The sequence below is a fragment of the Hylobates moloch genome, unplaced genomic scaffold (genome assembly GCF_009828535.3).
Source record: "Hylobates moloch isolate HMO894 unplaced genomic scaffold, HMol_V3 SCAFFOLD_12, whole genome shotgun sequence".
Lineage (NCBI taxonomy): Eukaryota > Metazoa > Chordata > Mammalia > Primates > Hylobatidae > Hylobates > Hylobates moloch.
The window spans coordinates 41,601,520-41,623,572 of NW_026652287.1; the positions used below are offsets into that span (position 1 = coordinate 41,601,520).

The window sequence follows — 22,053 nt, forward strand, 5'->3', positions numbered from 1 at the left end:
CCCTCAAGTGATCCGCCACCTTGGCCTCCCAAAGTGCTGGGATTACAGTTGTGAGCCACTGCGCCTGGCCTTTTCTTCTATTTTCATTTTACTAATTTTTTTTTTTTTGAGATGGAATCTCGCTGTGTTGCCCAGGCTAGAGTACAGTGGTGCAATCTCGGCTCACTGCAACCTCTGCCTCCTGGGTTCAAGTGATTCTCCTGCCTCAGCCTCCTGAGTAGCTGGGATTACAGGTGCGCACCACCACACTCAGCTAATTTTTTGTATTTGTAGTAGAGACGGGGTTTCACCATGTTGGTCAGGCTGATCTTGAACTCCTGACCTTGTGATCCACCCGCCTCAGCTTCCCAAAGTGTTGAGATTACAGGCGTGAGCCACCACCCCCGGCTTATTTTACTAAAATTTAATTACTGTTGCCCAGGCTAGAGTGCAGTGGCACGATCTTGGCTCACTGCAACCTCTGCCTCCTGGGTTAAAGTGATTCTCCTGCCTCAGCCTCCTGAGTAGCTGGCATTACAGGTGTGCACCACCATGCCCGGCTAATTTTTGTACTTTTAATAGAGAAGGGGTTTCACCATGTTGGCCAGGCTGGTCTCGAACTCCTGATCTCAAATGATCCACCTGCCTCAGCCTCCCAAATTGCTGGGATTACAGTTGTGAGCCACTGTGCCTGGTCAGTAAAGTTATTTTCATCAGGATCATTTTCTTTGTTTTATAAATATTCAGTCTGTCTTTGTTGTTGATGTTCTTATAAGATTTTACCACTAAGCATCTGCTGTTGTGAATTTCATTATTTCTACCCTGTCCATCTTCTCCAAATCAAAATCTATAGACTGAAATTTTTGTCTAAATTAAATTTTACTTTATATAGTCTTTGCTGGTGATAGTTATTTTTCTTATTCTTTTTTTTTTTTTTTGAGACGGAGTCTCGCTCTTTCACCCAGGCTGGAGTGCAGTGGCGCGATCTCGGCTCACTGCAGGCTCCGCCCCCTGGGGGTTCACGCCATTCTCCTGCCTCAGCCTCCCACGTAGCTGGGACTACAGGCGCCCGCCACCTCACCCGGCTAATTTTTTGTATTTTTAGTAGAGACAGGGTTTCACCGTGTTAGCCAGGATGGTCTCGATCTCCTGACCTCGTGATCTGCCCGCCTCGGCCTCCCAAAGTGCTGGGATTACAGGCGTGAGCCACTGCGCCCAGCCTATTTTTCTTTTTTCTTTTTGTCTTTTGTAGAGACAGGGTCTCACTATGTTTCCCAGGCTGGTCTCGAACTCCTGGCTTCAAACCATCCTCCTGCCTCAGCATCCCAAAGCACTGATATTATAGGAATGAGCTACCATACCTGACCTGGTGCTAGTTTTATTTTGCCTTTTTTCTGTTCTATGTCACATTTTTTGGTCTGTTTCTTCCAGAGTGTCTGTCTCAGTCTCTCTCTCTCAATCACAGTCTTTCTTAATCTCTCGCTCAGTCTCTTCAGTCTCTTATTTTCAGTCTATTAATCTCTTAATTGCTTTCTCAATCTCTCTCTCTCAATCTGTTTCTCAGTCTCTCAATCTATCAATCTTTCTCTCAATCTCTGTCTCCCTCTGTCTCTCTGAGTTCCTCTCTATACCTTTCTCTCTCTTCCCGTCTCCCTCCTTCTCTGCCGGTCCCTCAAACACACTCACCGACTCTGGGTTCTTGACAAAGACCTTGGTGCTCCCCATCTGGTACTGGTCGGGCTCCATGTTGACCGCCCGAAGCAGGTGCTGGACGCCCTGGCGTTCGTCCCCACGCCACCGCGGCCACGTCTCGGGGGTCAGAATGGCATACCTGGGGGCGGAGGGCTGGGGTGTGGGAGTGCTCATAGCAGACAGGCCTGGCTGGGCGTTCTGATGAGGGGGATGGCAAGGGCGGGGGTGGAGGGCTCCTCACCTCTGCAGGAACTTGGCAAACTGGCGGCGGTAGGCGAAGCCGGCTCTGCGCACCCTGATGTTCTCCTTCAGGCCCAGGTATTCTACCTGGTGCTTGACCCTAGTGGGGAGGGTAGGCTGAGTCCCCTCGGGGTGGGGAGTCACCAGTCCTGGAGATGGGTGGGAGGTGCTGGAGGTGGGGGGCCTGGGGGTATCTGGATTCATGCTGGGGGAAGTTTGGGGGGCGAGTTCTGTGGTCTGGGGGGGCTTCAGGGGTCAGTCTGGGGACTGAGGGGAGGGATCTTGTCCTGATGGTCCCTTCTGGGGTCAGTTCTGCAGGTGGGGGATTGTGGGAGGGGCTGTGCTAGTCCCTGGGTCATCCTACAGGAGGTCAGGGAGGTGTCTAGGTCAGTTCTAGGGGTAACTGCAGGGCCTGGGGGGGATGAATCTTGGATTGGTTGGCGGGGGGATCACCTGTTCTCCTCCCAGTCTCGGGGCCTCTTGGTCTCGTTGGGTTTGATGCAGCGGATGTAGTGGGGTGTGCACCTCATCAGCGTGGCCACCAGGTCGTTGGCCTGTTTCTGAGGCAGAAGCGAAGGCAGGGGTGGGGGGGGCACAGAGATGGGACCCTCTGGCCCCTTCTTTTCTCCACCCTAGATACAGTCCCAAGAGACAGAGACTGGGGGTGGGTGAGGGCTGGTAACAGATAAGCCACAGGGGCCAGATGTCCCTAGTCTGTGTGCACCTCCACTAGTGCACACCACGCTAGTGGGACTGATGTGGGGTGTCTGCCTGACCCTCGAACCCAAGACAAGGAGCTCTCACGTCTACCGCACTCACCAGTTAGCTTGGCACATAGTAAGTGCTCAGTAAATGTTTGCTGAGTGAGTAATAGAGCACTTATGAGAGCATTTCTTTTTGTCCTTTAGGGAGATAGGTACCTTGGGTGTTTGTTTTTTTGTTTTGTTTTGTTTTGAGATGGAATTTTGCTCTGTCACCCAGGCTGGAGCGCAGTGGTGCCATCTTGGCTCACTGCAACCTCCACCACCTGGATCCAAGAGATTCTTCTGCCTCAGCCTCCCAAGTAGCTGGGATTACAGGCATTTGCCACCACACCCGGCTAATTTTTAGTAGAGACGGGGTTTTGCCATGTTGGTGAGGCTGGTCATAAACTCCTGACCTCAGGTGATCCATCCGCCTCCGGTTCCCAAAGTGTTGGGATTACAGGCATGAGCCACCGTGCCTGGCTGGGTGATTTTTTTTGAGACAGGGTCTTGCTCTGTCACTCAGGCTGGAGTATAGTGGCGCCGTGATAGTTCACTGTAGCCTCAGCCTCCTGTGCTCAAGTGATCCACTGCCTCAGCCTCCGGAGTAGCTGGGATTACAGGTCTGAGCCACTGTGCCTGGCTGAGACAGGTACTTTGGAGGTAGGGAAACTGTGTGTATGCCTGAGAGGTTTGCCTTGGATTTTGCATTTTGTTTTGTTTTTATTTTTATTTGGAGACAAAATCTTGCTCTGTTGCCCAGGCTGGAGTGCAGTGGCGTGATCTTGGCTTACTGCAACCTCCATTTCCCAGGTTCAAGTGATTCTCCCATCTCAGCCTTCTGAGTAGCTGGGACTACAGATATGTGCCACCACACCCAGCTCCTCTTTTTTTTTTTTCTATTTTTAGTAGAGACGGGGTTTCACCATGTTGGCCAGGCTGGTCTTCAACTTCTGATCTCAGGTGATCCACCTGCCTCAGCCTCCTAAAGTCCTGGGATTACAGGCTTGAACCACTGTGCCTGGCTTGCATTTTATTTTATTTTATTTTATTTTATTTTATTTTATTTTATTTTATTTTATTTTATTTATTTATTTATTTAAGACAGAGTCTTGCTCTGTCACCCAGGCTGGAGTGCAGTGGCATGATCTCGGCTCACTGCAACCCCCATCTCCCAGGTTCAAGCAATTCTCCTGCCTCATCCTCCTAAGTAGGTGGGACTACAGGCACATGCCGGCTAATTTTTGTATTTTTTGTAGAGATGGGGTTTCACCGTGTTGGCCAGGCTGGTCTCGAACTCCTGACTTCAAGTGATCTGTCTGACTTGGCCTCTCAAAGTGCTGGGATTACAGGTGTGAACCACCGCTCCAGGTCTGATTTTTTTTTTTTTTTTTAAGAGACAGGGTCTCACTCTGTTCCCAGGTTGGAGTGCAGGGGTGCAATCATGGCTCACTGCAACCTTGACCTCCTGAGCTCAACTGATCCTCCTGCCTCAGCCTCCCGAGTAGCTGGGACCCCAGGTGTGCACTACCATGCTTGCATTTTTAATTTATTTTTTGTAGAGACAGGGTCTTGTTTTGTTGCCCAGACTAGAGTTGTTGTCACATTCATAGTGACAGAATGGTGAGTGCCAGGGACTTGGAAAGCAGATAGGGAGTATTTCATGGGGACACAGTTCCAGTTTGGGAAGATGAGAAAGTTCTGGAGATGGGTAGTGGTGATGGTTGCACAACCATGTGAATGCGCTTAATACCACTGAGCTGTGACCTTAAAACTGGTTAAAATATTCTTAGATAGGCTGGGCACAGTGGCTCACGCCTGTAATCCCAGCACTTCGGGAGGCTGAGGTGGGAGGATCACCTGAGCTCAGGAGACCAGCCTGGCCCACATGGCGAAACCCCATGTCTACTGAAAATACAAAATTAGGCTGAGCACGGTGGCTTACGCCTGTAATCCCAGCACTTTGGGAGGCTGAGGCGGGCGGATCACCTGAAGTTGGGAGTTCGAGAACAGCCTGGCCAACATGGTAAAACCCCGTCTCTACTAAAAATACAAAATTAGCCGGGCATGGTGGTGCATGCCTGTAATCCCAGCTACTCAGGAGGCTGAGGCAGGAGAATCACTTGAACTCGGGAGGCAGAGGTTGCGGTGAGCCAAGATCACGCCATTGCACTCCAGCCTAGGCAACAAGAGTGAAACTCCATCTCAAAACAAACAAACAAAAAAACCAACAAAAAAAAACAAAATTAGCTGGGTGTGGTGGCACATGCTTGTAATCCCAGCTTCTTGGGAGGCTGAGGCAGAAGAATTGCTTGAACCCGGGAGGCGGAGGTTGCAGGGGGCCCAGATTGTGCCATTGCACTCCAGCCTGGGCGACAGAGCAAGACTCTGTCTCAAAAAAAAAAAAATTTATTGGATATTATTAAGATGGTAAATTTTATGTCATGTCATGTATATTTTATCACAAATTAAAAAAAATGGTAAATGACTAAAGATGAAACAAAAATGTGTTAGGATAGTGGTCCACTTCTGCATTGAAGGTGTTGATGGAGACCTCCAAGAAGCTGGTTCAAGCCCCCTAAACCCAGAGCTGGAGGAAGACCCTGCTGAACAGATGACATCACAGACAGAGGCAAAAGCCCCAGGATTGGTGGACAGACAGACATTGGAATGAGAGAAACAGAGTCTGGACCCCAGGCAGGGTGGAACTCAGCCCTCCCCAGGCCCACCTCCCCGTTGTACACCCCAGGCCCACCTTGATCTTGGAGCCGGCGGTGCTGGGGCGTCCCTTCTTGTCTCCATCCAGCTTCTCAGGGAAGAGCATCCGGAGGAAGGCCCTGGGTAGGAGAGGGGAGAGGAGGAGTTGGAGGTATGGCTGGACCTTGGGGTGCCCTCCTCCAGGGGTGGGGCAGCCTCAATGCCACAATGCAAAATATGGTTCTCTCAGTGTGGAGGGGAGCTGTAATGGGTGAGATGCAGAGGGTTGGTTTTTTTGTTTGTTTTTTGAGACAGGTTGCTTTGTCCTCCAGGTTGGGGTGCATTGGTGCGATCATAGGAACTGCAGCCTGGAACTCCTGGGCTCAAGCCAATGTGTGAGTGTATTGAATGCCACTGAATTGTACATTTTATTTTATCTTATTTTATTGTGTTTATTTATTTATTTATTTATTTCATTTGTTTTTTTCTTTGTCACAAAAAGGGAACACCGTGGATAAATTGTACATTTTAAAATGGTTAATAAGGTTGGGTGCGGTGGTGCACGCCTGTAATCCCAGCACTTTGGGAGGCTGAGTGGGTGGATCACCTGAAGACAGGTGAGATAAGCCTGACCAACATGGTGAAACCCAGTCTCTACTAAAAATACAAAAATTAGCTGGGCATGATGGTGGGCGTCTATAATCCCAGCTACTCGGGAGGCTGAGGCAGGAGAATCGCTTGAACCCAGGAGGTGGAGGTTGCAGTGAGCTGAGATCGTGCCACTGCACTCCAGCCTGGGCGGCAGGGTAAGAGACACTGTCTCAAAAAAAAAAAAAAAAATTGGATTGTGGTGATAGTTGCACAATTCTGTGAATTTGCTAAACATCATTGATTTAGACACTGCTTAAAGTGGGTGGATTTAATAGTAAGCGCTGCTGAAACCCTAATGTGCACATGGATCCCTGGGAGGCGTGGGGCATCCTGGTTTAAAGATCAGGTTAGATTCAGATAGTTCTAAACCTGATTGTTCAGATTCTGATAGTTCAGAATCAGATGCAGATTCTGATTCTGGAGGTCTGGGGCGGAGTTTGAGATTCTGCTTTTTCTTTCCCCTCAGAGATAAGGTCTGTTGCCAAGGCTGGAGTGCAGTGGCGCAATCACGGCTCACTGCAGCCTCCACCTCCTAGGCTCAAGTGATCCTTCCATCTCAGCCTCCCGAGTAGCTGGGACTATAGGCATGTGCCACCCCACCCAGCTAATTAATTAATTAATTATTATTATGTTTGCTGGCAGAGTAGACAAGTATATAAAAAAAGAATTTTTTTTTAAGAGACAGGGGTCTTTCAATGTTGCCCAGGCTGGTCTTAAACTCGGGACCTCCAGTGATCCTTCTGGCTAGGGAGATTCTGCATTGGAAACAAGGCCCAAAGATGTCCAGGTTGCTGGTCTAGGAACCACATGTCAAACACTTTAAGGATCCCCGACTTACTACTTTACACCTAATACTACGTTCTTTGTGGTTTTTTTTTTTTTTTTTTTTGAGACAGAATCTCCCTCTGTCACCCAGGCTGGAGTGCAGTGGCGCAATCTTGGCTCATTGCAACCTCTGCCTCCTGGGTTCAAGCGATTCTCATGCCTCCGCCTTCTGAGTAGCTGGAATTACAGGTGCGCGCCACCATGCCTAGGTAATTTTTATAATTTTAGTAGAGACAAGATTTTGCCATGTTGCCCAGGCTGGTCTCAAACTCTTGGCCTCAAGTGATTTGTCCACTTCGGCCTCCCAAAGTGCTGGGATTGTAGGCATGAGCCACCGCGCCTGGCCTCTGGAGTTACCCTTTACCTCAGTCCATAGTTACTTTTCTACTAGTCCCATTAGAAACACCATCCTGGCTGCACAGCCACTTCCCTAGAGTTTGTGGCGAGATGGCAGCTCTGGGGAAGATGGGGTGGTGCCCCGGTCCTCCCTCCATCCCCATGGGGGGTTGTAGCCGGAGGTCCCCGTGCCCGGGACCACTCACTGCTCACTGGTCTGCATCAGCTCTATGAGGTCGGAGAAGAGAACGTCTCGGTTCCTCTCGCAGAAGCCGCTGACGTCGTAGGAGACCTGGAGGGGACAGTGAGGGACTGAGAGACCTGGCTGGGAGGGTGGGCGTGGGGTGCTTACAGCCCAGGTGGTCAAGGGTTTCCTGGGGCCTGCTGTGGGGTGAGAGGATCAGGGAGTGTCTGCAGCGCTGGCTGGCGGGTATCTACAGTTCAGAATAGGGGATGGGGGGCGGGCTTCCTGGAGGGCTGATGTTCAAGTTGAGGTTAGAGGATCGTGGCTGTATCCCAGGTCAGAGGTAAGGGGAGGTGGGGGTTACAACCTAGATGAGCTGGGAGAGAGCTGCAGCTTGCATCACAGGCCAGGGGGCAGTGAAAGTTATAGCTCAGATTGGTGGGTGGAGGGGCTGCAGCCTGGGTGGGGGGTCCCTGGGAGTCAGAGGTTAGATTGGATATCTGTGACCTGGTCAATCGGGGGCCAGTGCAGGGGGCCTGTGTCAGGAGGGTAACAGCCCTGGCTCAGGGATCCCTGGGGGCCCTTTAGCCAGGGTTGGGGGCTGGAGCTGCTACCTTGGGGCTCTCTGTAGTTCCGAGCAGGGCTTTTGCAACCCTGGGTGAGGGAACATGGGAGCTCCAGCCCTTTTTGTTTGTTTGCTTTTTTTTTTTTTTTGGAGACAGAGTCTCGCTCTATCACCCAGGCTGGAGTGCAATGGCACGATCCCAGCTCACTGCACCCTCCACCTTCCGGGATCAAGCGATTCTCCTGTCTCAGCCTCCCGATGAGCTGGGATTACAGGCGTGTGCCACCACACCTGGCTAATTTTTTTTATTTTTAATAGAGACGGGGTTTCACCATGTTAGCCAGGATGGTCTCGATCTCCTGACCTTGTGATCCGCCCGCCTCAGGCTTCCAGAGTGCTGAGATTACAGGCGTGAGCCACTGCACCCGGCCCTGTTTGCTTTTGTTTTTTGAGTTGGAGTCTTGCTCTGTCGCCCAGGCTGGAGTGCTGTGGCACAATCTTGGCTTACTGCAACCTCCGCCTCCTGGGTTCAAGTGATTCTCCTGCCTCAGCCTCCTGAGTAGCTGGGATTACAGGTGCCCACCACCATGCCCAGATGATTTTTGTATTTTTAGTAGAGTCTGGGTTTCACCATGTTGGCCAGGCTAGTCTCGAACTCCTGACCTCAGGTGATCCGCCCGCCTTGGCCTCCCAAAGTGCTGGGATTACAGGCATGAGCCACCACTCCCAGCCTCTCCAGCCCATTTTAGGGGCACTTCTAGGAACTTCTGCTCTCATGTTGTGAGATCCTCGGATCACTGCCTGAGAATCTGTAGTCCTGTCTTTTGGGGAGCGGGGCTGCGGGCATGGTTGGAGTCCAGTGGATTTCTGTAGCCTTCGGTAGGGGTCTGTAGGAGGCTTCAGCACATTTTGAAGGCTGGTAGCTCACAGGAGGGGCCTGGGGGCTTTGGGGATTTCCTCTCCAAATTAGGATCAGAAGGTGGGGGGCTGTGTCCTAGTCAGGGGGTTATGACTCACATTGGGGCTTATCCATGAGCATAGGCAGTCTAGTACCCAAGCTGGTGTTAATTGGGGGGAATTCTGTTCCCTCTGTTAGGGGAGTTGATGTGTAAGGGAAGCTGTGGCCTGGATCAGAGGCCAGGGTTTCTGCAGCCCTGGCCCAGGGAACACGGTGGTGGTGGTGGTTGTGGTGGTGGTGGTGCTGGTGGTGGTGGTGGTGGTGGTGGTGATGGTGCTGGTGGTGGTGGTGGTGATTATGGTGATGGTGATGATGGTGCTGCTGGTGGTGCTGCTGCTGCTGCTGTTGTTGTTGTTGTTGGTGGTGGTGTCCAGGCAAGTCTGGGGCTTAGAGAGTTCCTGGGGGGGTCAGCCGGAAGGGTCTGTAGTTCTGGTTAGTAGGGGGTGGATTGAGGCAGGGGGACAGTGGAATTCTACAGCCCTGGATGAGGGTCCTAGCACGCTCTTTCCCGCCTGGGTGCTGGAGGGTGGGGACTATAGCCCAGAGCCCTGGGGGTCTGTGAGGCACAGGGTAGGGTAGGGGCAGGGGGCGCACCTTGCCAGCGTAGTGGTGGATGACGAAGCCGGCACTCCAGCTGTTGAAATGCTCGTGGGTCCCCACGGCCGCCTGCAACTTCTGCAGCAGTGTCTGGTCTGCTCCCCCGCCCGTGGCGTGCATGGTGGCACACACGTCGTCCAAGACGCTCATGATGCCTGGGGGGCTCTGCAGGGCGAGCGGGAGCCAGCAGCGGCTCAGTTTGGTCTGCGTTGCTTCCCCACAGCTTGTCAGTGGGGAGATTAGGGGAGGGAGGGGGTGGAGGAGTGGAGGGAGCTAGAGCTTTAGGAGCAGGGAGGGCACCAGGAGCTTCCAAATATAAGTACAAAAAGCATTGCAGGGGTCGGGGATGGAAGGGATAGGGGGGCAAGGGTGTGTGGGGCTGCTGTGGAAGCTCACTGGGGTGCAGAAGTGCATGGGGACCCCTCAAGAGATTCAGGCCCCAGACTAGAATCCCTTGGTAGGGGGACCTGCCTTATGTATGTATTTATTTAGAGACGGAGTCTTGCTCTGTTGCCCAGGCTGGAGAGCAGTGGTGTGATCTCAGCTCACTGCAGCCTCCATCTCCCAGGTTCGAGTGATTCTCCTGCTTCAGCCTCTGGAGTAGCTGGGATTACAGGCATGCCGCCACCATGCCTGGCTAATTTTTGTATTTTTTAGTAGAGATGGGGTTTCACCATGTTGGTCAGGCTGGTTTCGAACTCCTGACCTCAGGTGATCCACCTGCCTTGGCCTCCCAAAGTGCTGGGATTACAGGCATGAGCCACCGTGTCCCACCTAAATACGTCTTAAATTTAATTTTTTTTGAGACAGGGTCTTGTTCTGTTCCTCAGGCTGGAGTGTGGTGGTGCAATCATAGCTCTCTGCACCCTTGACTTCCTGGGCTCAAGTGATCCTCCCACCTCAGCCTCCCGGGTAGCTGGGATTACAGGTGCCCGCCACCACGCCTGGCTAATTTTTTGTATTTTTAGTAGCGACGGGTTTTCACCATATTGGTCAGGCTGGTCTCGATCTCCCGACCTCAGGTGATCCGCCCACCTCGGCCTCCCAAAGTGCTGGGATTACAGGTGTGAGCCACCGGCATGGAATCTGCAAATTTGACTCTAACTCTGAGCTGGGGTTCCCGGGGAATGTTTATTGAATGATTAAGCGAAAGGTGGACAAGTAGGTGGAATGAATGGATGAGGGGCGGAAGGGACATTTTGGTTGTGCTCTGTCGCTGGAAAGCCTGAGTGTAGGGTAGGGAAGGGCCTGAGGATGCCATAACGCCCTTGGCCCTCCCCCCATCTTCCTGACTCAGCTCAGGGGCCCAGTGAGATGCCCCCGCCAAAGTTGACCCAGCCCTCACCAGCTTGTTTTCGATGAGGTCACAGACGACCTTGTTGTTGAAGTACTGGATTGGAGTCCAGCAGATGCCTTCCTGCACGTACTCCTCCTAGGGTGGAAAAGGGAGTGGATGTGGGGGCCAGTGAAAAAGGTGTGGCCACCCTTCCCCCCATGTCCTCTCCCCTTCTCCGTCTCATCACTTAGGACTGTCTCTGGTAACAAAGCCCATCACTCCTGTGTGGGCAAGGCTGGAAGTGCCAGGGAATTACATCTGGTTTCAGCAGTCCTTGACCAATAATCAACAGGAGTGGGTGGATAAATACCCCAGCCCCCTCGCTTCTCTGTGTGCTCTATGAAGCCTCCTCGAGTCCCAGTGCAGTTGCACCCCAGTAGTCCACAGCATAACGTGCTCATTAACACATTATTTGGACTCTTTTTTTTTTTTTTTTGAGATGGAGTTTCACTCTTGTTGTCTAGGCTGGAGTGCAATGGCACGATCTTGGCTCGTCGCAACCTCCGCCTCCCGAGTTCAAGTGATTCTCCTGCCTCAGCCTCCCGAGAAGCTGGGATTACAGGTATGTGCCACCACGCCTGACTAATTTTGTATTTTTATTAGTGACAGGGTTTCTCCATGTTGGTCAGGCTGGTCTCGAACTCCCAACCTCAGGTGATCTGCCCACCTCGGCCTCCCAAAGTGCTGGGATTACAAGCATGAGCCACTGCACACAGCTTGCTTTTTTTTTTGAGACCAGGTTTTGCTCTGTTACCCAGGCTGGAGCTCAGTGATGCGATCCTAGCTCACTGCAACCTTGACCTCCAGGGTTCAAGTGATTCTCTCATCTCAGCCTTCTGAGTAGCTGGGACCATAGGAGCACACCACCATGCCTGGCTAATTTTTATGTTTTTTTGTAGAGATGGGGTCTCACTATGTTGTCCAGGCTGGCTTTGAACCCCGAGGCTCAAGCAATCCTCTTACCTCAGCCTCCTAGATAGCTGGAACTATAGGTGTGAGTGATTGTGTCTGGCTCGGTCTGTCTCTCTTTTTTCTTTTCTTTCTTTTTTCTTTTCTTTTTTTTTTTTTTTTTTCAGGCAGGGTCTCCTTCTGCTGTTGCCCAGGCTGGAGTGCAGTGGTGCAATCTCGGCTCACTGCAACCTCTGCCTCCTGGGTTCAAGCGATTCTCCTGCCTCAGACTCCTGGGTAGCTAGGATTACAGGTGCCTGGCACCACACCCGGCTAAGTTTTATATTTTTAGTAGAGACAGGGTTTCACCATGTTGGCCAGGCTGGTCCCAAACTCCTGATCTCAGGTGATCCACCCACCGCAGCCTCCCAAAGTGCTGGGATTACAGGCGTGAGCCACTGCGCCCAGCCTCTCTCTCTCTCTCTCTTTTTAAAAAATCCCTGTCTCAAGGCTGGGCATGTTAACCATGCCTGTAGTCCCAGCACTTTGGCAGGCCAAGGCAGGAGGATTGCTTGAGGCCAGGAGTTCAAGACCAATCTGGGAAACAAAGTGTAACACCAACTCTACAAAAAAGTTTTAAAATATTAGCCAGACATGATGGTGTGTGCCTGTGGTCCCAGCTACTTGAGAGGCTGAAGTGGGAGGATTGCTTGAGCCCAGGAGGTGTAGACTGCAGTGACCTGTGATCACACCACTGCACTCCAGCCTGGACAACAGAGCGAGTTCCTGTCTCAAATAAAAAAAAAAAAAAGTGGCGAATGGTGGCTCCCACCTGTAATCCCAGCACTTTGGGAGGCTGAGGTGGGTGGATCACAAGGTCAGGAGTTTGAGACCAGTCTGGCCAATATGGTGAAACTCTGTCTCTACTAAAAATACAAAAATTAACTGGGCATGGTTGTGGGTGCCTGTAGTCCCAGCTGCTCGGGAGGCTGAGGCAGGAAAATCACTTGAACCCTGGAGGCAGAGGTTGCAGTGAGCCGAGATCATGCCACTGCACTCCAGCCTGGGCGACAGAACAAGACTTTGTCTCAAAAAAAAAAAAAAAAAAAAAAAAATCCCTGACTTACTTCCTCAGTCTCCTCTTGGAGCTTCCTGGGATTGCCTCCCAGAAAAACCATTTGTCTCTGAATCCTTGCCTCAGGCTCTGCTTCTGGGGGAGGGGCAAAATGAAGACAGCAGGGACTATTGCCTTATTGTTCATGGCTGTGTCTCCAAGCACCCTAAACAGTGCCTGGCACACAACAGGTGCTCAATAAATAACTGCTGAATGAATGAACTAAGAGACACGGTCCTTCCCAAAGCTTTAGAGGCAGAAGGAAGTATCACTATGGAACCTGGGTAGGTTGGCACAGAGAGGTGGGAACGCGGCGGGGAGGGCTGGGGTGTCCCCTAGTTGCTAAGGGATCCTCATGGTCCTTCCACCCCACCTCCACCCCAGGATCCCCCATCCCTGACTGCTTGGCTGCCCACCTGCTCGGCCTTCAGGGTGAGTTCGATAAAGATTTGCTGCAGCTTCTCATTGACGAAGTTGATGCAAAACTGCTCGAAGCCATTTTTCTGCAGAAGGAGGAAAAGGTTCCTTCCCTCAATGTCCTGGTGCTGGAAGTTCTTGTGGCCACCCTGGGCAGCCCCAGGGAGGACAGGATGTGGGCTGGAGGCAGGGGGCCGTACCTGGAAGATCTCGAAGCCGTAAATGTCCAGCACACCGATGCTGTACTCTTCCTGGGGTTTCTGCATAGCACGGTTGATGGCCTGCGGTGTGGGTGGGGACAGGAGGTCAGTGGGCATCGGTCAGATCTGAAGCCCCTGCCCACCACTCCTTAGACACACGCCTAGCCAACTTCATGGGTGATGTCCCCTCATGCCAATTTCCCTCCAGCCCTCTTTAGCTCTGCCCTTCCTGGCTCTGTGTACAGTGTCCCCACCCCCTAATCAGTCACTCAGAGGAGAAACCCAAGTGTCAGTGTATCAGGGTCCCTGACTCCGGAGCTGACTCTGCCCCTGAACCTCTCTGCACCTCTATTTTCTTTTCTTTTTTTTTTTTTGAGACGGAGTCTCGCTCTGTCGCCCAGGCTGGAGTGCAGTGGCATGATCTTGGCTCACTGCAAGCTCTGCCTCCCGGGTTCACGCCATTTTCCTGCCTCAGCCTCCCGAGTAGCTGGGACTACAAGGGCCCACCACCACGCCCGGCTAATTTTTTGTATTTTTAGTAGAGACGGGGTTTCACCGTGGTCTCGATCTCCTGACCTCGTGATCCGCCCACCTCAGCCTCCCAAAGTGCTGAGATTACAGGCGTGAGCCACTGTGCCCGGCCTTGCACCTCTATTTTCTTATCTTTAAAAGGGGTTGATAATAGCAATTACCTTATGGGGCTTTTTCTTTTTTTTTCTTTTTTTTTTTTTTTTTTTTGAGATGGAGTCTCATTCTGTTGCCCAGGCTGGAATGCCAGTGGCACAATCTCGGCTCACTGCAACCTCCGCCTCCAGGATTCAAGAGATTCTTCTGCCTCAGCCTCCCAAGTAGCTGGGATTACAGGCATGTGCCACCACACCTGGCTAATTCTTGTATTTTTAGTAGAGACGGGGTTTTGCCATGTTGGCCAGGGCTGATCTGGAACTCCTGACCTCGGGTGATCTGCCCGCCTTGACCTCCCAAAGTGCTGGGATTACAGGCATAAGCCACTGCGCCCGGCCATACATTTTATACTTTATTTATTTTAATTTTTATTTTGAGACAGGGTCTCAGTCTGTTGTCCAGACTGGAGTGCAGTGGCTTGATCATGGCTCACTACAGCCTCAACCTCCTGGGGTCAGGGATTCTTCCACCTCAGCCTCCTGAGTAGCCAGGATTACAGGCACCAGCCACCATGCCTGGCTAATTTTTGTATTTTTGTAGAGACAGAGTTTTGCCATGTTGCCCAGGCTGACTCCATACATTAAAAAAGTTTTTATTTTATTTTATTTATTTATTTCAAGACAGAGTCTCTCTCTGTTGCCCAGGCTGGAGTGCAATAGCACGACCTTGGCTCACTGCAACCTCCACCTCCCAGGTTCAAGTGATTCTCCTGCCTCAGCCTCCCAAGTAGCTGGGATTAAAGGCATGTTCCACCACGCCCGGGTAATTTTTAGTAGAGATGGCGTTTCACTATGTTGGCCAGACTGGTCTCGAACTCCAGACCTCAAGTGATCCGCCCACCTCAGCCTCCTAAAGTGCTGGGATTACAGGCATGAGCCACTGCATCTGGCCAAAAGTTTTTTTTTAGAGACAGGGTCTTGCTCTGTCACCCAGGCTGGAGTACCAACAGTGCAATCATAGCTCACTGTAGCCCCAACCTCCTGGGTTCAAATGATCCCCCAACCTCAGCCCTCTGAGTAGCTAGAACTAAAAGTGCACACCACCACACCCAACTAATTTGAAATTTCTCTAGAGATGGGGGTCTTGCTATGTTGCCCAGGCTGGTCTTGAACTTCTGGCCTCAAAGGATGCTCCCACCTCGGCCACCCAAGGCATTGGGATTGCAGCCGTGAGCCACTGCACTCGGCCTCCATAAATGTTTGTGACCCCAGAGCGTCCACTGTGCCTTCCAGCCCCAGCCCTACTCGCCTCCACGAGGAAGTCGAAGAGGCGGGCATAGAGCCCCTTGGCCAGGGCATCACGGGTGTAGGCTGCCTGCTCCACGTTGAGGGTCACATCGATGGACTCACTGCGCCCGCCCCAGCGGCTGTCCATCTTGCGGCTGGTCAGCTTCTCTTGCAGTCGCCCGCTGTCAATGCCCAGCAGGTAGGCGGGAAAGGCCAGGACTACCAGGGCAAAGGTCAGGGCAAAAACGGGACGGTTGGGCTCTTGTGCCTCCTGCATGGGCCTCCTATTATCCCCATCTTGCCCAGTGACACCCACATTTTGCCTCGTGGGCTCTCAGCTTCCTGGGGGCTGAGCTAGGAGGACGCAGTTCACACACCCACAGGCCTCCATCCCGCCCTCCCTGACACCCACACTCACGGTCCACACTCTCCACGCGGGCGTAATTCCCGTCTTCACAGAAACTGATGTTCCCCAGGTGCAAGATCCCCGCCACGAGCTGCAGGACCAGCTGCTGGATGCTGGGCGGGATCCCAATGACCTGCATAGCACTCTGTGGGTACAACGGGGGCAGAAACTGTGACGTGAATCCTGGCCTCCAGCCTGCCACCAGAGGCAGGCTTGAGGGACCACGGCATGGATTCAGGGAGTGAGCACCCTTGGGTCCCTGTCCTATCCCTTTCAATCACTTGCTGCGTGACCTTGGGTAAGTGCCTGCACCTCTCTGGGCTTTGTTTTTTATTATATTTTATATTTTTGAGACAGAGTCTCCCTCTGTTGCCCAGGCTGGAGTGCAGTGGCATGATCTTGGCTCACTGCAACCTCCTCATCCCAGGTTCAAGCGATTTTCCTGTCTCAGCCTCCCGAGTAGCTGGGATTATAGGCATGAGCACCATGTCCAGCCTGGGCTTTGGTTTCCTATTTTTTTTTTTTTTTTAGAGTCTCACTCTTTCACCCAGGCGGGAGTGCAGTGGTGCTACCTTGGCTCACTGCAACCTCCACCTCCCGGGTTTAAGCGATTCTCCTGCCTCAGCCTCCTGAGTAGCCGGGACTACAGGCGCATGGCATCACACCTGGCTAGTCTTTGTATTCTTAATAAAGACAGGGTTTTACTATGTTGGCCAGACTGGTCTTGAGCTCCTGCCCTCAGGTGATCTACCTGCCTCAGCCTCCCAAAGTGCTGGGATTACAGATGTGAGCCACCGTGCCTTTTTTTTTTTTTTTTTTTTTTGAGATGGAGTCTCACTCTGTTGCCCAGGCTGGAGTGCAGTGGTGTGATCTCGGCTCACTGCAACTTCTGCCTCCCGTTTTCAAGCAATTCTCCTGCCTCTGCCTCCCCAGTAGCTGGGATTGCAGTCACGCACCACCACGCCTGGCTAATTTTTGTATTTTAAGTAGAGACAGGGTTTAACCACGTTGGCCAGGCCAGTCTCAAACTCCTGACCTTAAGTGATCCGCCTGCCTCGGCCTCCCAAAGTGCTGGGATTACAGGCTTGAGCCACGTGCCTGGCCTGGGCTTCGGTTTCCTAATTTGTAACTCAGGAGGGTTTCTGGGGCTGAGGTCTGCCTGGCCGGGGATTGGAGTAGAGGCCGGTGCTCACCAGAGTCTCACCAAAGTCGCTTCTGTCGTCCGTGCCGTCCACCTGGTAGGTGTCCGATTGGTTGAGGTAGTAATAGTAGTCCGGTGTCATGAGGCCCAGGTTCTGCCTTTGCTCCTGGGAGGCCCCTTCCAGCAGCTGGAGGGTGTGCCATGTTCATGCATCTGGTGCTTGCCTGGCTCAGCCCCTGTGATCCTCCATCTGCCCTGCCATGCCCTCCTAGGTGTTTACCTTCCCACTGTCCACCCTGCTGGGCTCCAGGTGGGGCTCCCTCTCCCCCGGCCCCTTCCCTGCACCTGGTAGTAGATGTGGAAGTTCCTCTCATTTTCATTTTGCATGACCACGCGGGACTTCTCCAGCAAGAAGTTGGAGATCTTGCCCCCATCTGGCTCCCCACCTCGGCTGAACTGGATCTCAAAGTACTTGCCCTGAATCCAAGAGAACCATGTCAGCACCCCAGTGTCCTGGGGTGCAGGTGGGGGAAGGATTGGGGATGGGTCTTGTGAGCCTCGTCTTTCTTCCCTTCTTCCTTTTTTTTTTGAGACAGAGTCTCACTCTGTTGCTCAGGCTGGGCTTCAGTGGCGTGATTTTGGCCCACTGCAACATCCAGCTCCTGGGTTCAAATGATTCTCCTGCCTTAGCCTCCTGAGTAGCTGGGACTACAGGCACCTGCCACCATGCCCAGCTAATTTTTGTATTTTTGGTAGAGATGGGGTTTCATCATGTTGGCCAAGCTGGTCTTGAACTCCAGACCTCAAGTGATCGCCTGTCTCAGCCTCCCAAAGTGCTGGGATTTCAGGCGTGAGCCCCTGCACCCAGCCCAGGGGTATGGAATTTATTAAACCACATCCATGTGCAGGTGTAATGCTGAAGTCTATGAGATGGATATTAACATCATCCCCATTTTATGGATGAGCAAACAGAGGAAGCTCAGGAAGTTGCATAGATTTTTTTTTCCCCCAGGCTACACAGCTCACAGTGACAGAATCAAACCCTGAATCCAGATCTGTTTACCTATCCTGACTTCCACTGGGCCCAGCACAGCACCCACACAAAGAACGAGTCCCAGAACTATTGTTGAAAGAAGGAATGAATGAGGGAATAAATTGGACCTGAAATGTGAATGGGAACAATGTAGCATGGCTGCAGCTGGGGGAGCATTTAAGAATGTTACACAGGGGTGTCATGGCCTCCACAGTTCTGCCAATGGGGGACTCTCTTTTGAAATGGACCATGAGCAGGAAGTGAGTCTCGCCTTCAGGAGTAGGTATTTCCTGCTGGGTTTCCAATGGGCTCTTGTCTTGGCAATGCAAGTGTGTGTATGTGTGGGTGTGTGTGTAGAAAGGTCAGCATGGAGGGAGCAGCTGCTCCAAGCAGGGCTGCAGAGACTCACAAAGCGGCTGGAATTGTTGTTGCGCACAGTCTTGGCGTTGCCGAAGGCCTCGAGCAGCGGGTTGGACTGCAGGATGATATCTTTGACGTGCTGGGGCAGAGGCAGGTGGGGTGGGAAGAAGTCAGACTGAGGCAGGAGTGCAGATGGGTGGGGCTGCACTACCATGCAGGTGAGGGCGACCTAGCTCATCCTTCTGTTTTCCTCATCTCACCTGGACCTTCTCGCCTCCGCCAGACACCTTAGAGATGTAGCCCATGATGTATTTGGCTGCCACTGTCTTCCCAGCTCCACTCTCTCCACTGGGGATGAATGGAGGAATAAATGATCAGTGGATGGGGAAGAGCCCTTTTTAGTGCCTGACCATTCATTCATTGAGCACCTACTGTGTGCCTGCCAGTATTCCGGGTACTGGGGATACCGTAATGAACAAGACAGATAAAATCTCTGCTCTCAGCCGGGCGTAGTGGCTCACGCCTGTAATCTCAGCACTTTGGGAGGCTGAGGAGGGCGGATCACTTGAGGTCAAAAGTTTGAGACTTGCCTGGCCAACATGGTGAAACCCAGTCTCTACTAAAATACAAAAATTAGCCAGACATGGTGGTGGGTGCCTGTAATCCCAGCCACTCAGGAGGCTGAGGCAGGAGAATTGCTTGAACCTGGGAGGCAGAGGTTGCAGTGAGCTGAGGTTGCGCCACTGCAGTCCAGCCTGGGTGACAGACTGAGACTTTGTCACACACACACACACACACACACACACACACACACACACACACACACTCTCTCTCTCTCTCTCTCTCTCTCTCTTTCTCTCTTTCTCTCTGCTCTCATAGAGCTGGCATAGATTGATTGACTGAGATGGGGTCTCACTCTGTTGCCCAGGCTGGAGTGCAGTGGTGTGATCATAGCACCTGTTCCTGCCTGGAACTCCTGGGCTCAAGCAATCCTCCCTCCTCAGCCTCTTGAGTAGCTGGGGACTATAGGCATGCACCACCGTGCCCAGCTAATTATTATCTATAAAGAGACAGGGTGTTGCCATGTTGCCCAGGCTGGTCTTGAACTCCTAGCCTCAAGAGATCCTCTTGCCTTGGCCTCCCAAAGTGCCAGGATTATGAGCATGAGCCACTACACCTGGCCTGAGGTGACATTTAGAGGGGACAGACAGACAATAGCAGAATGAATCAATAAAATACATCGTGAGTCAGATGGTGACAAGGAAAATAAAACAGAATGAGGGCAGAGAGGGACAGCAGGGCTCTGTTCAGATTGGGAGTTTCAGGCAAACCTCCCTGGGGGCGATGATGTTTCATCGGGGGCCTGGTCAGCAGGGTCTGTGGCCCCCAACTCTGTCCATACCTAATGATGACACACTGGTTCTCACAGTCGATAAGCATGTTCCGGTACATGTTGTCCGTGAGGGCATAGATGTGCGGGGGATTCTCATACTGGGCCTGGCGGGGGAGGTCAGGTCTCAGCCCAGGGCGGGGGGCCAGAGGTCTTGGGGCTGTGCCTCCCACCCAGCCCCAGCCTCACCGCGCCCTGATAGAGGTCGATCTCACGGTCGGTGAAGTAGGGCATCTGCTTGAAGGGGTTTACGGAGATGAGCACGGAGCCGATGTAGGTCTGAGGGATGGTTAAGGGTCGTGTGGTGTCCTGGTAGGTTTTGTCCTCCCTGTCCCCTCATCCTGCCCCCACCTAGGGCTTCCTAAAACTCCATTGCTTGGAGATGGAAGAGATGGAGATAATGGATGTATCTCGAGTCTCTTGGAAAAAACAGGGCTGGCCGGGCGTGGTGGCTCATGCCTGTAAGCCCAGCACTTTGGAAGGCCGAGGCAGGTGGATCACTTGAGGTCAGGAGTTTGAGACCAGCCTAGCCAACTTGGTGAAACCTTGTCTCCACTAAAAATACAAAAAATTACCTGGGCATGGTGGTGCGTGCCTGTAATCCTGGCTATTTGGGAGGCTGAGGGAGGAGAATTGCTTGAACCTGGGAGGCAGAGGTTACAGCGAGCTATCGTGCCATTGCACTCCAGCCTGGGCAACAAGAGCCACTCAGTCTCAAAAACAAAAGACAAAACACAAAAAACAAAAACAAAAAAATTAGCCAGGCATGGTGGCGCATGCCTATAATCCCAGCTGCTTGGGAGGCTGAGGCAGGAGAATCATTTGAATCCGGGAGGTGGAGGTTGCAGTGAGCTGAGATCGTGCCACTGCACTCCAGCCTGGAACCTGGGTGACAGAGCAAGACTCCGTCTCAAAAAAAAGAAAAAAAGGACAAACAGGGTTGGATCCGGAATGGGGGAAATGGAACACGCTGGGGCTGAGCTTCCCCAGGACAGAGGGAGCAGTGGCAGCCACAGCTGCCCCCAATCAGAGCCCTGCTGTCACTCCATCTGTCCTCTGTCTTACCGCCTGGTGCTCTCCCGGCCCATTCCTCCCTCTGCTCCTTCACCCTCCTCTCCGTTCATGGCCCAGCCATTCATTCCTTCCCTGCCTGCCCACCCCTAGCCTTGGCCCAGGGTACGAAGATGTAGTCGTCCATGAAGCGCTTCCGGAGGTTGGCGGCGATGGCGTCTTCGGTGATCTGGGGAAGAAGCACCATGTCGTCCACGCCGCTCTGCTTCACGTTGTGGCTTTGCCAGTGGAAGCGCTCCTTGCTGCCCTGGGGGGTGAGAGGGGGGTCGGGGTGAGTCCTTGCACGGGGACGCGGCACCTGGCTCACCAACACCATCAGCTTCCGGGTTCTGTCCCACCTCCCCCGCCCCACCTCCATTCCTCCTTCCCCAACTCCAGGAGAGGCTGGCAGGGTCCAAGCCAGGCCCCCTGCCTCAGACAGAAGTTGCAGTGCTCAGATCCAGCCCTCAGCCCTCTACTTTTTTTTATTTTTAATTTTTATTTATTTAAAGACAGAGTCTCACTCTGTCACTCAGGCTGGAGTGCAGTGACGCGATATCGGCTCACTGCAACATCCACCTCCTGGGTTCAAGCGATTCTCCTGCCTCAGCCTCCCGAGTAGCTGGGATTACAGGTGCCCACCACCACGACCAGCTAATTTTTAATATATTTGGTAGAGACGGAGTTTCACCATGTTGGCCAGGCTGGTCTGGAACTCCTGACTTCAAGTGACCCACCCGCCTCAGGCTCCCAAAGTGCTGGGATTACAGGCGTGAGCCACCATACCCGCCTTTTTTTTTTTTTTTAATTAAAAAAATTTTTTTATGCCAGGTGTAGTGGCTCATGCCTGTAATCCCAGCACTTTGGGAGGTTGAGGCAGGAGGAACGCTTGAGGCCAGTTCGAGACCAGCCTGGGCAACATAGCAAGACCTCGTCTCTATAAAAAAGAAAGAAGGAAAGAAAGAGAAAGAAAGAAAGAAAGAGAAAGAAAGAAGAAAGAAAGAAAATGAGATCTCAAGCCATGAAAAGACATGGAGGAAACTTAAAGGCATATGACTAAGTGAAAGAAGCCCATCTGGGGCCGGGCGCGGTGGCTCACGCCTGTAATCCCAACACTTTGGGAGGCCAAGGCGGGTGGATCACCTGAGGTCGGGATTCGAGACCAGCCTGATCAATATGGAGAAACCCTGTCTATACTAAAAATACAAAATTAGCCGGGTGTGCTGGCACATGCCTGTTATCCCAGCTACTCGGGAGGCTGAGGCAGGAGAATCACTTGAACCCGGGAGACGGAGGTTGCGGTGAGCCGAGATTGTGCCATTGCACTCCAGCCTGGGCAAC

The 22,053-nt window shown here is 52.4% G+C and overlaps 1 protein-coding gene across 1 annotated transcript in view; it reads right to left on the reverse strand.

Moving 5' to 3' along the window:
* Positions 1–702: 702 nt before the first annotated feature.
* The window catches only part of LOC116479491 (unconventional myosin-If), a 42,509-nt gene continuing 21,158 nt past the window's right edge, over positions 703–22,053 (reverse strand). Inside the window, exons 2-18 of the mRNA XM_058424578.1 lie at positions 20,843–20,980; positions 19,852–19,941; positions 19,675–19,769; positions 18,533–18,620; positions 18,322–18,411; positions 17,225–17,356; positions 16,932–17,066; positions 15,751–15,883; positions 15,355–15,551; positions 13,222–13,503; positions 10,813–10,899; positions 9,465–9,632; positions 7,370–7,455; positions 5,410–5,491; positions 2,365–2,471; positions 1,913–2,011; positions 703–1,810 (exon numbers count right to left, since the gene is read on the reverse strand). Of these exons, the coding sequence (XP_058280561.1) occupies positions 1,540–1,810; positions 1,913–2,011; positions 2,365–2,471; positions 5,410–5,491; positions 7,370–7,455; positions 9,465–9,632; positions 10,813–10,899; positions 13,222–13,503; positions 15,355–15,551; positions 15,751–15,883; positions 16,932–17,066; positions 17,225–17,356; positions 18,322–18,411; positions 18,533–18,620; positions 19,675–19,769; positions 19,852–19,941; positions 20,843–20,980 (2,280 nt within the window). The 3' untranslated portion in view covers positions 703–1,539. The remainder of the gene's footprint in view (positions 1,811–1,912; positions 2,012–2,364; positions 2,472–5,409; positions 5,492–7,369; positions 7,456–9,464; positions 9,633–10,812; positions 10,900–13,221; positions 13,504–15,354; positions 15,552–15,750; positions 15,884–16,931; positions 17,067–17,224; positions 17,357–18,321; positions 18,412–18,532; positions 18,621–19,674; positions 19,770–19,851; positions 19,942–20,842; positions 20,981–22,053) is intronic.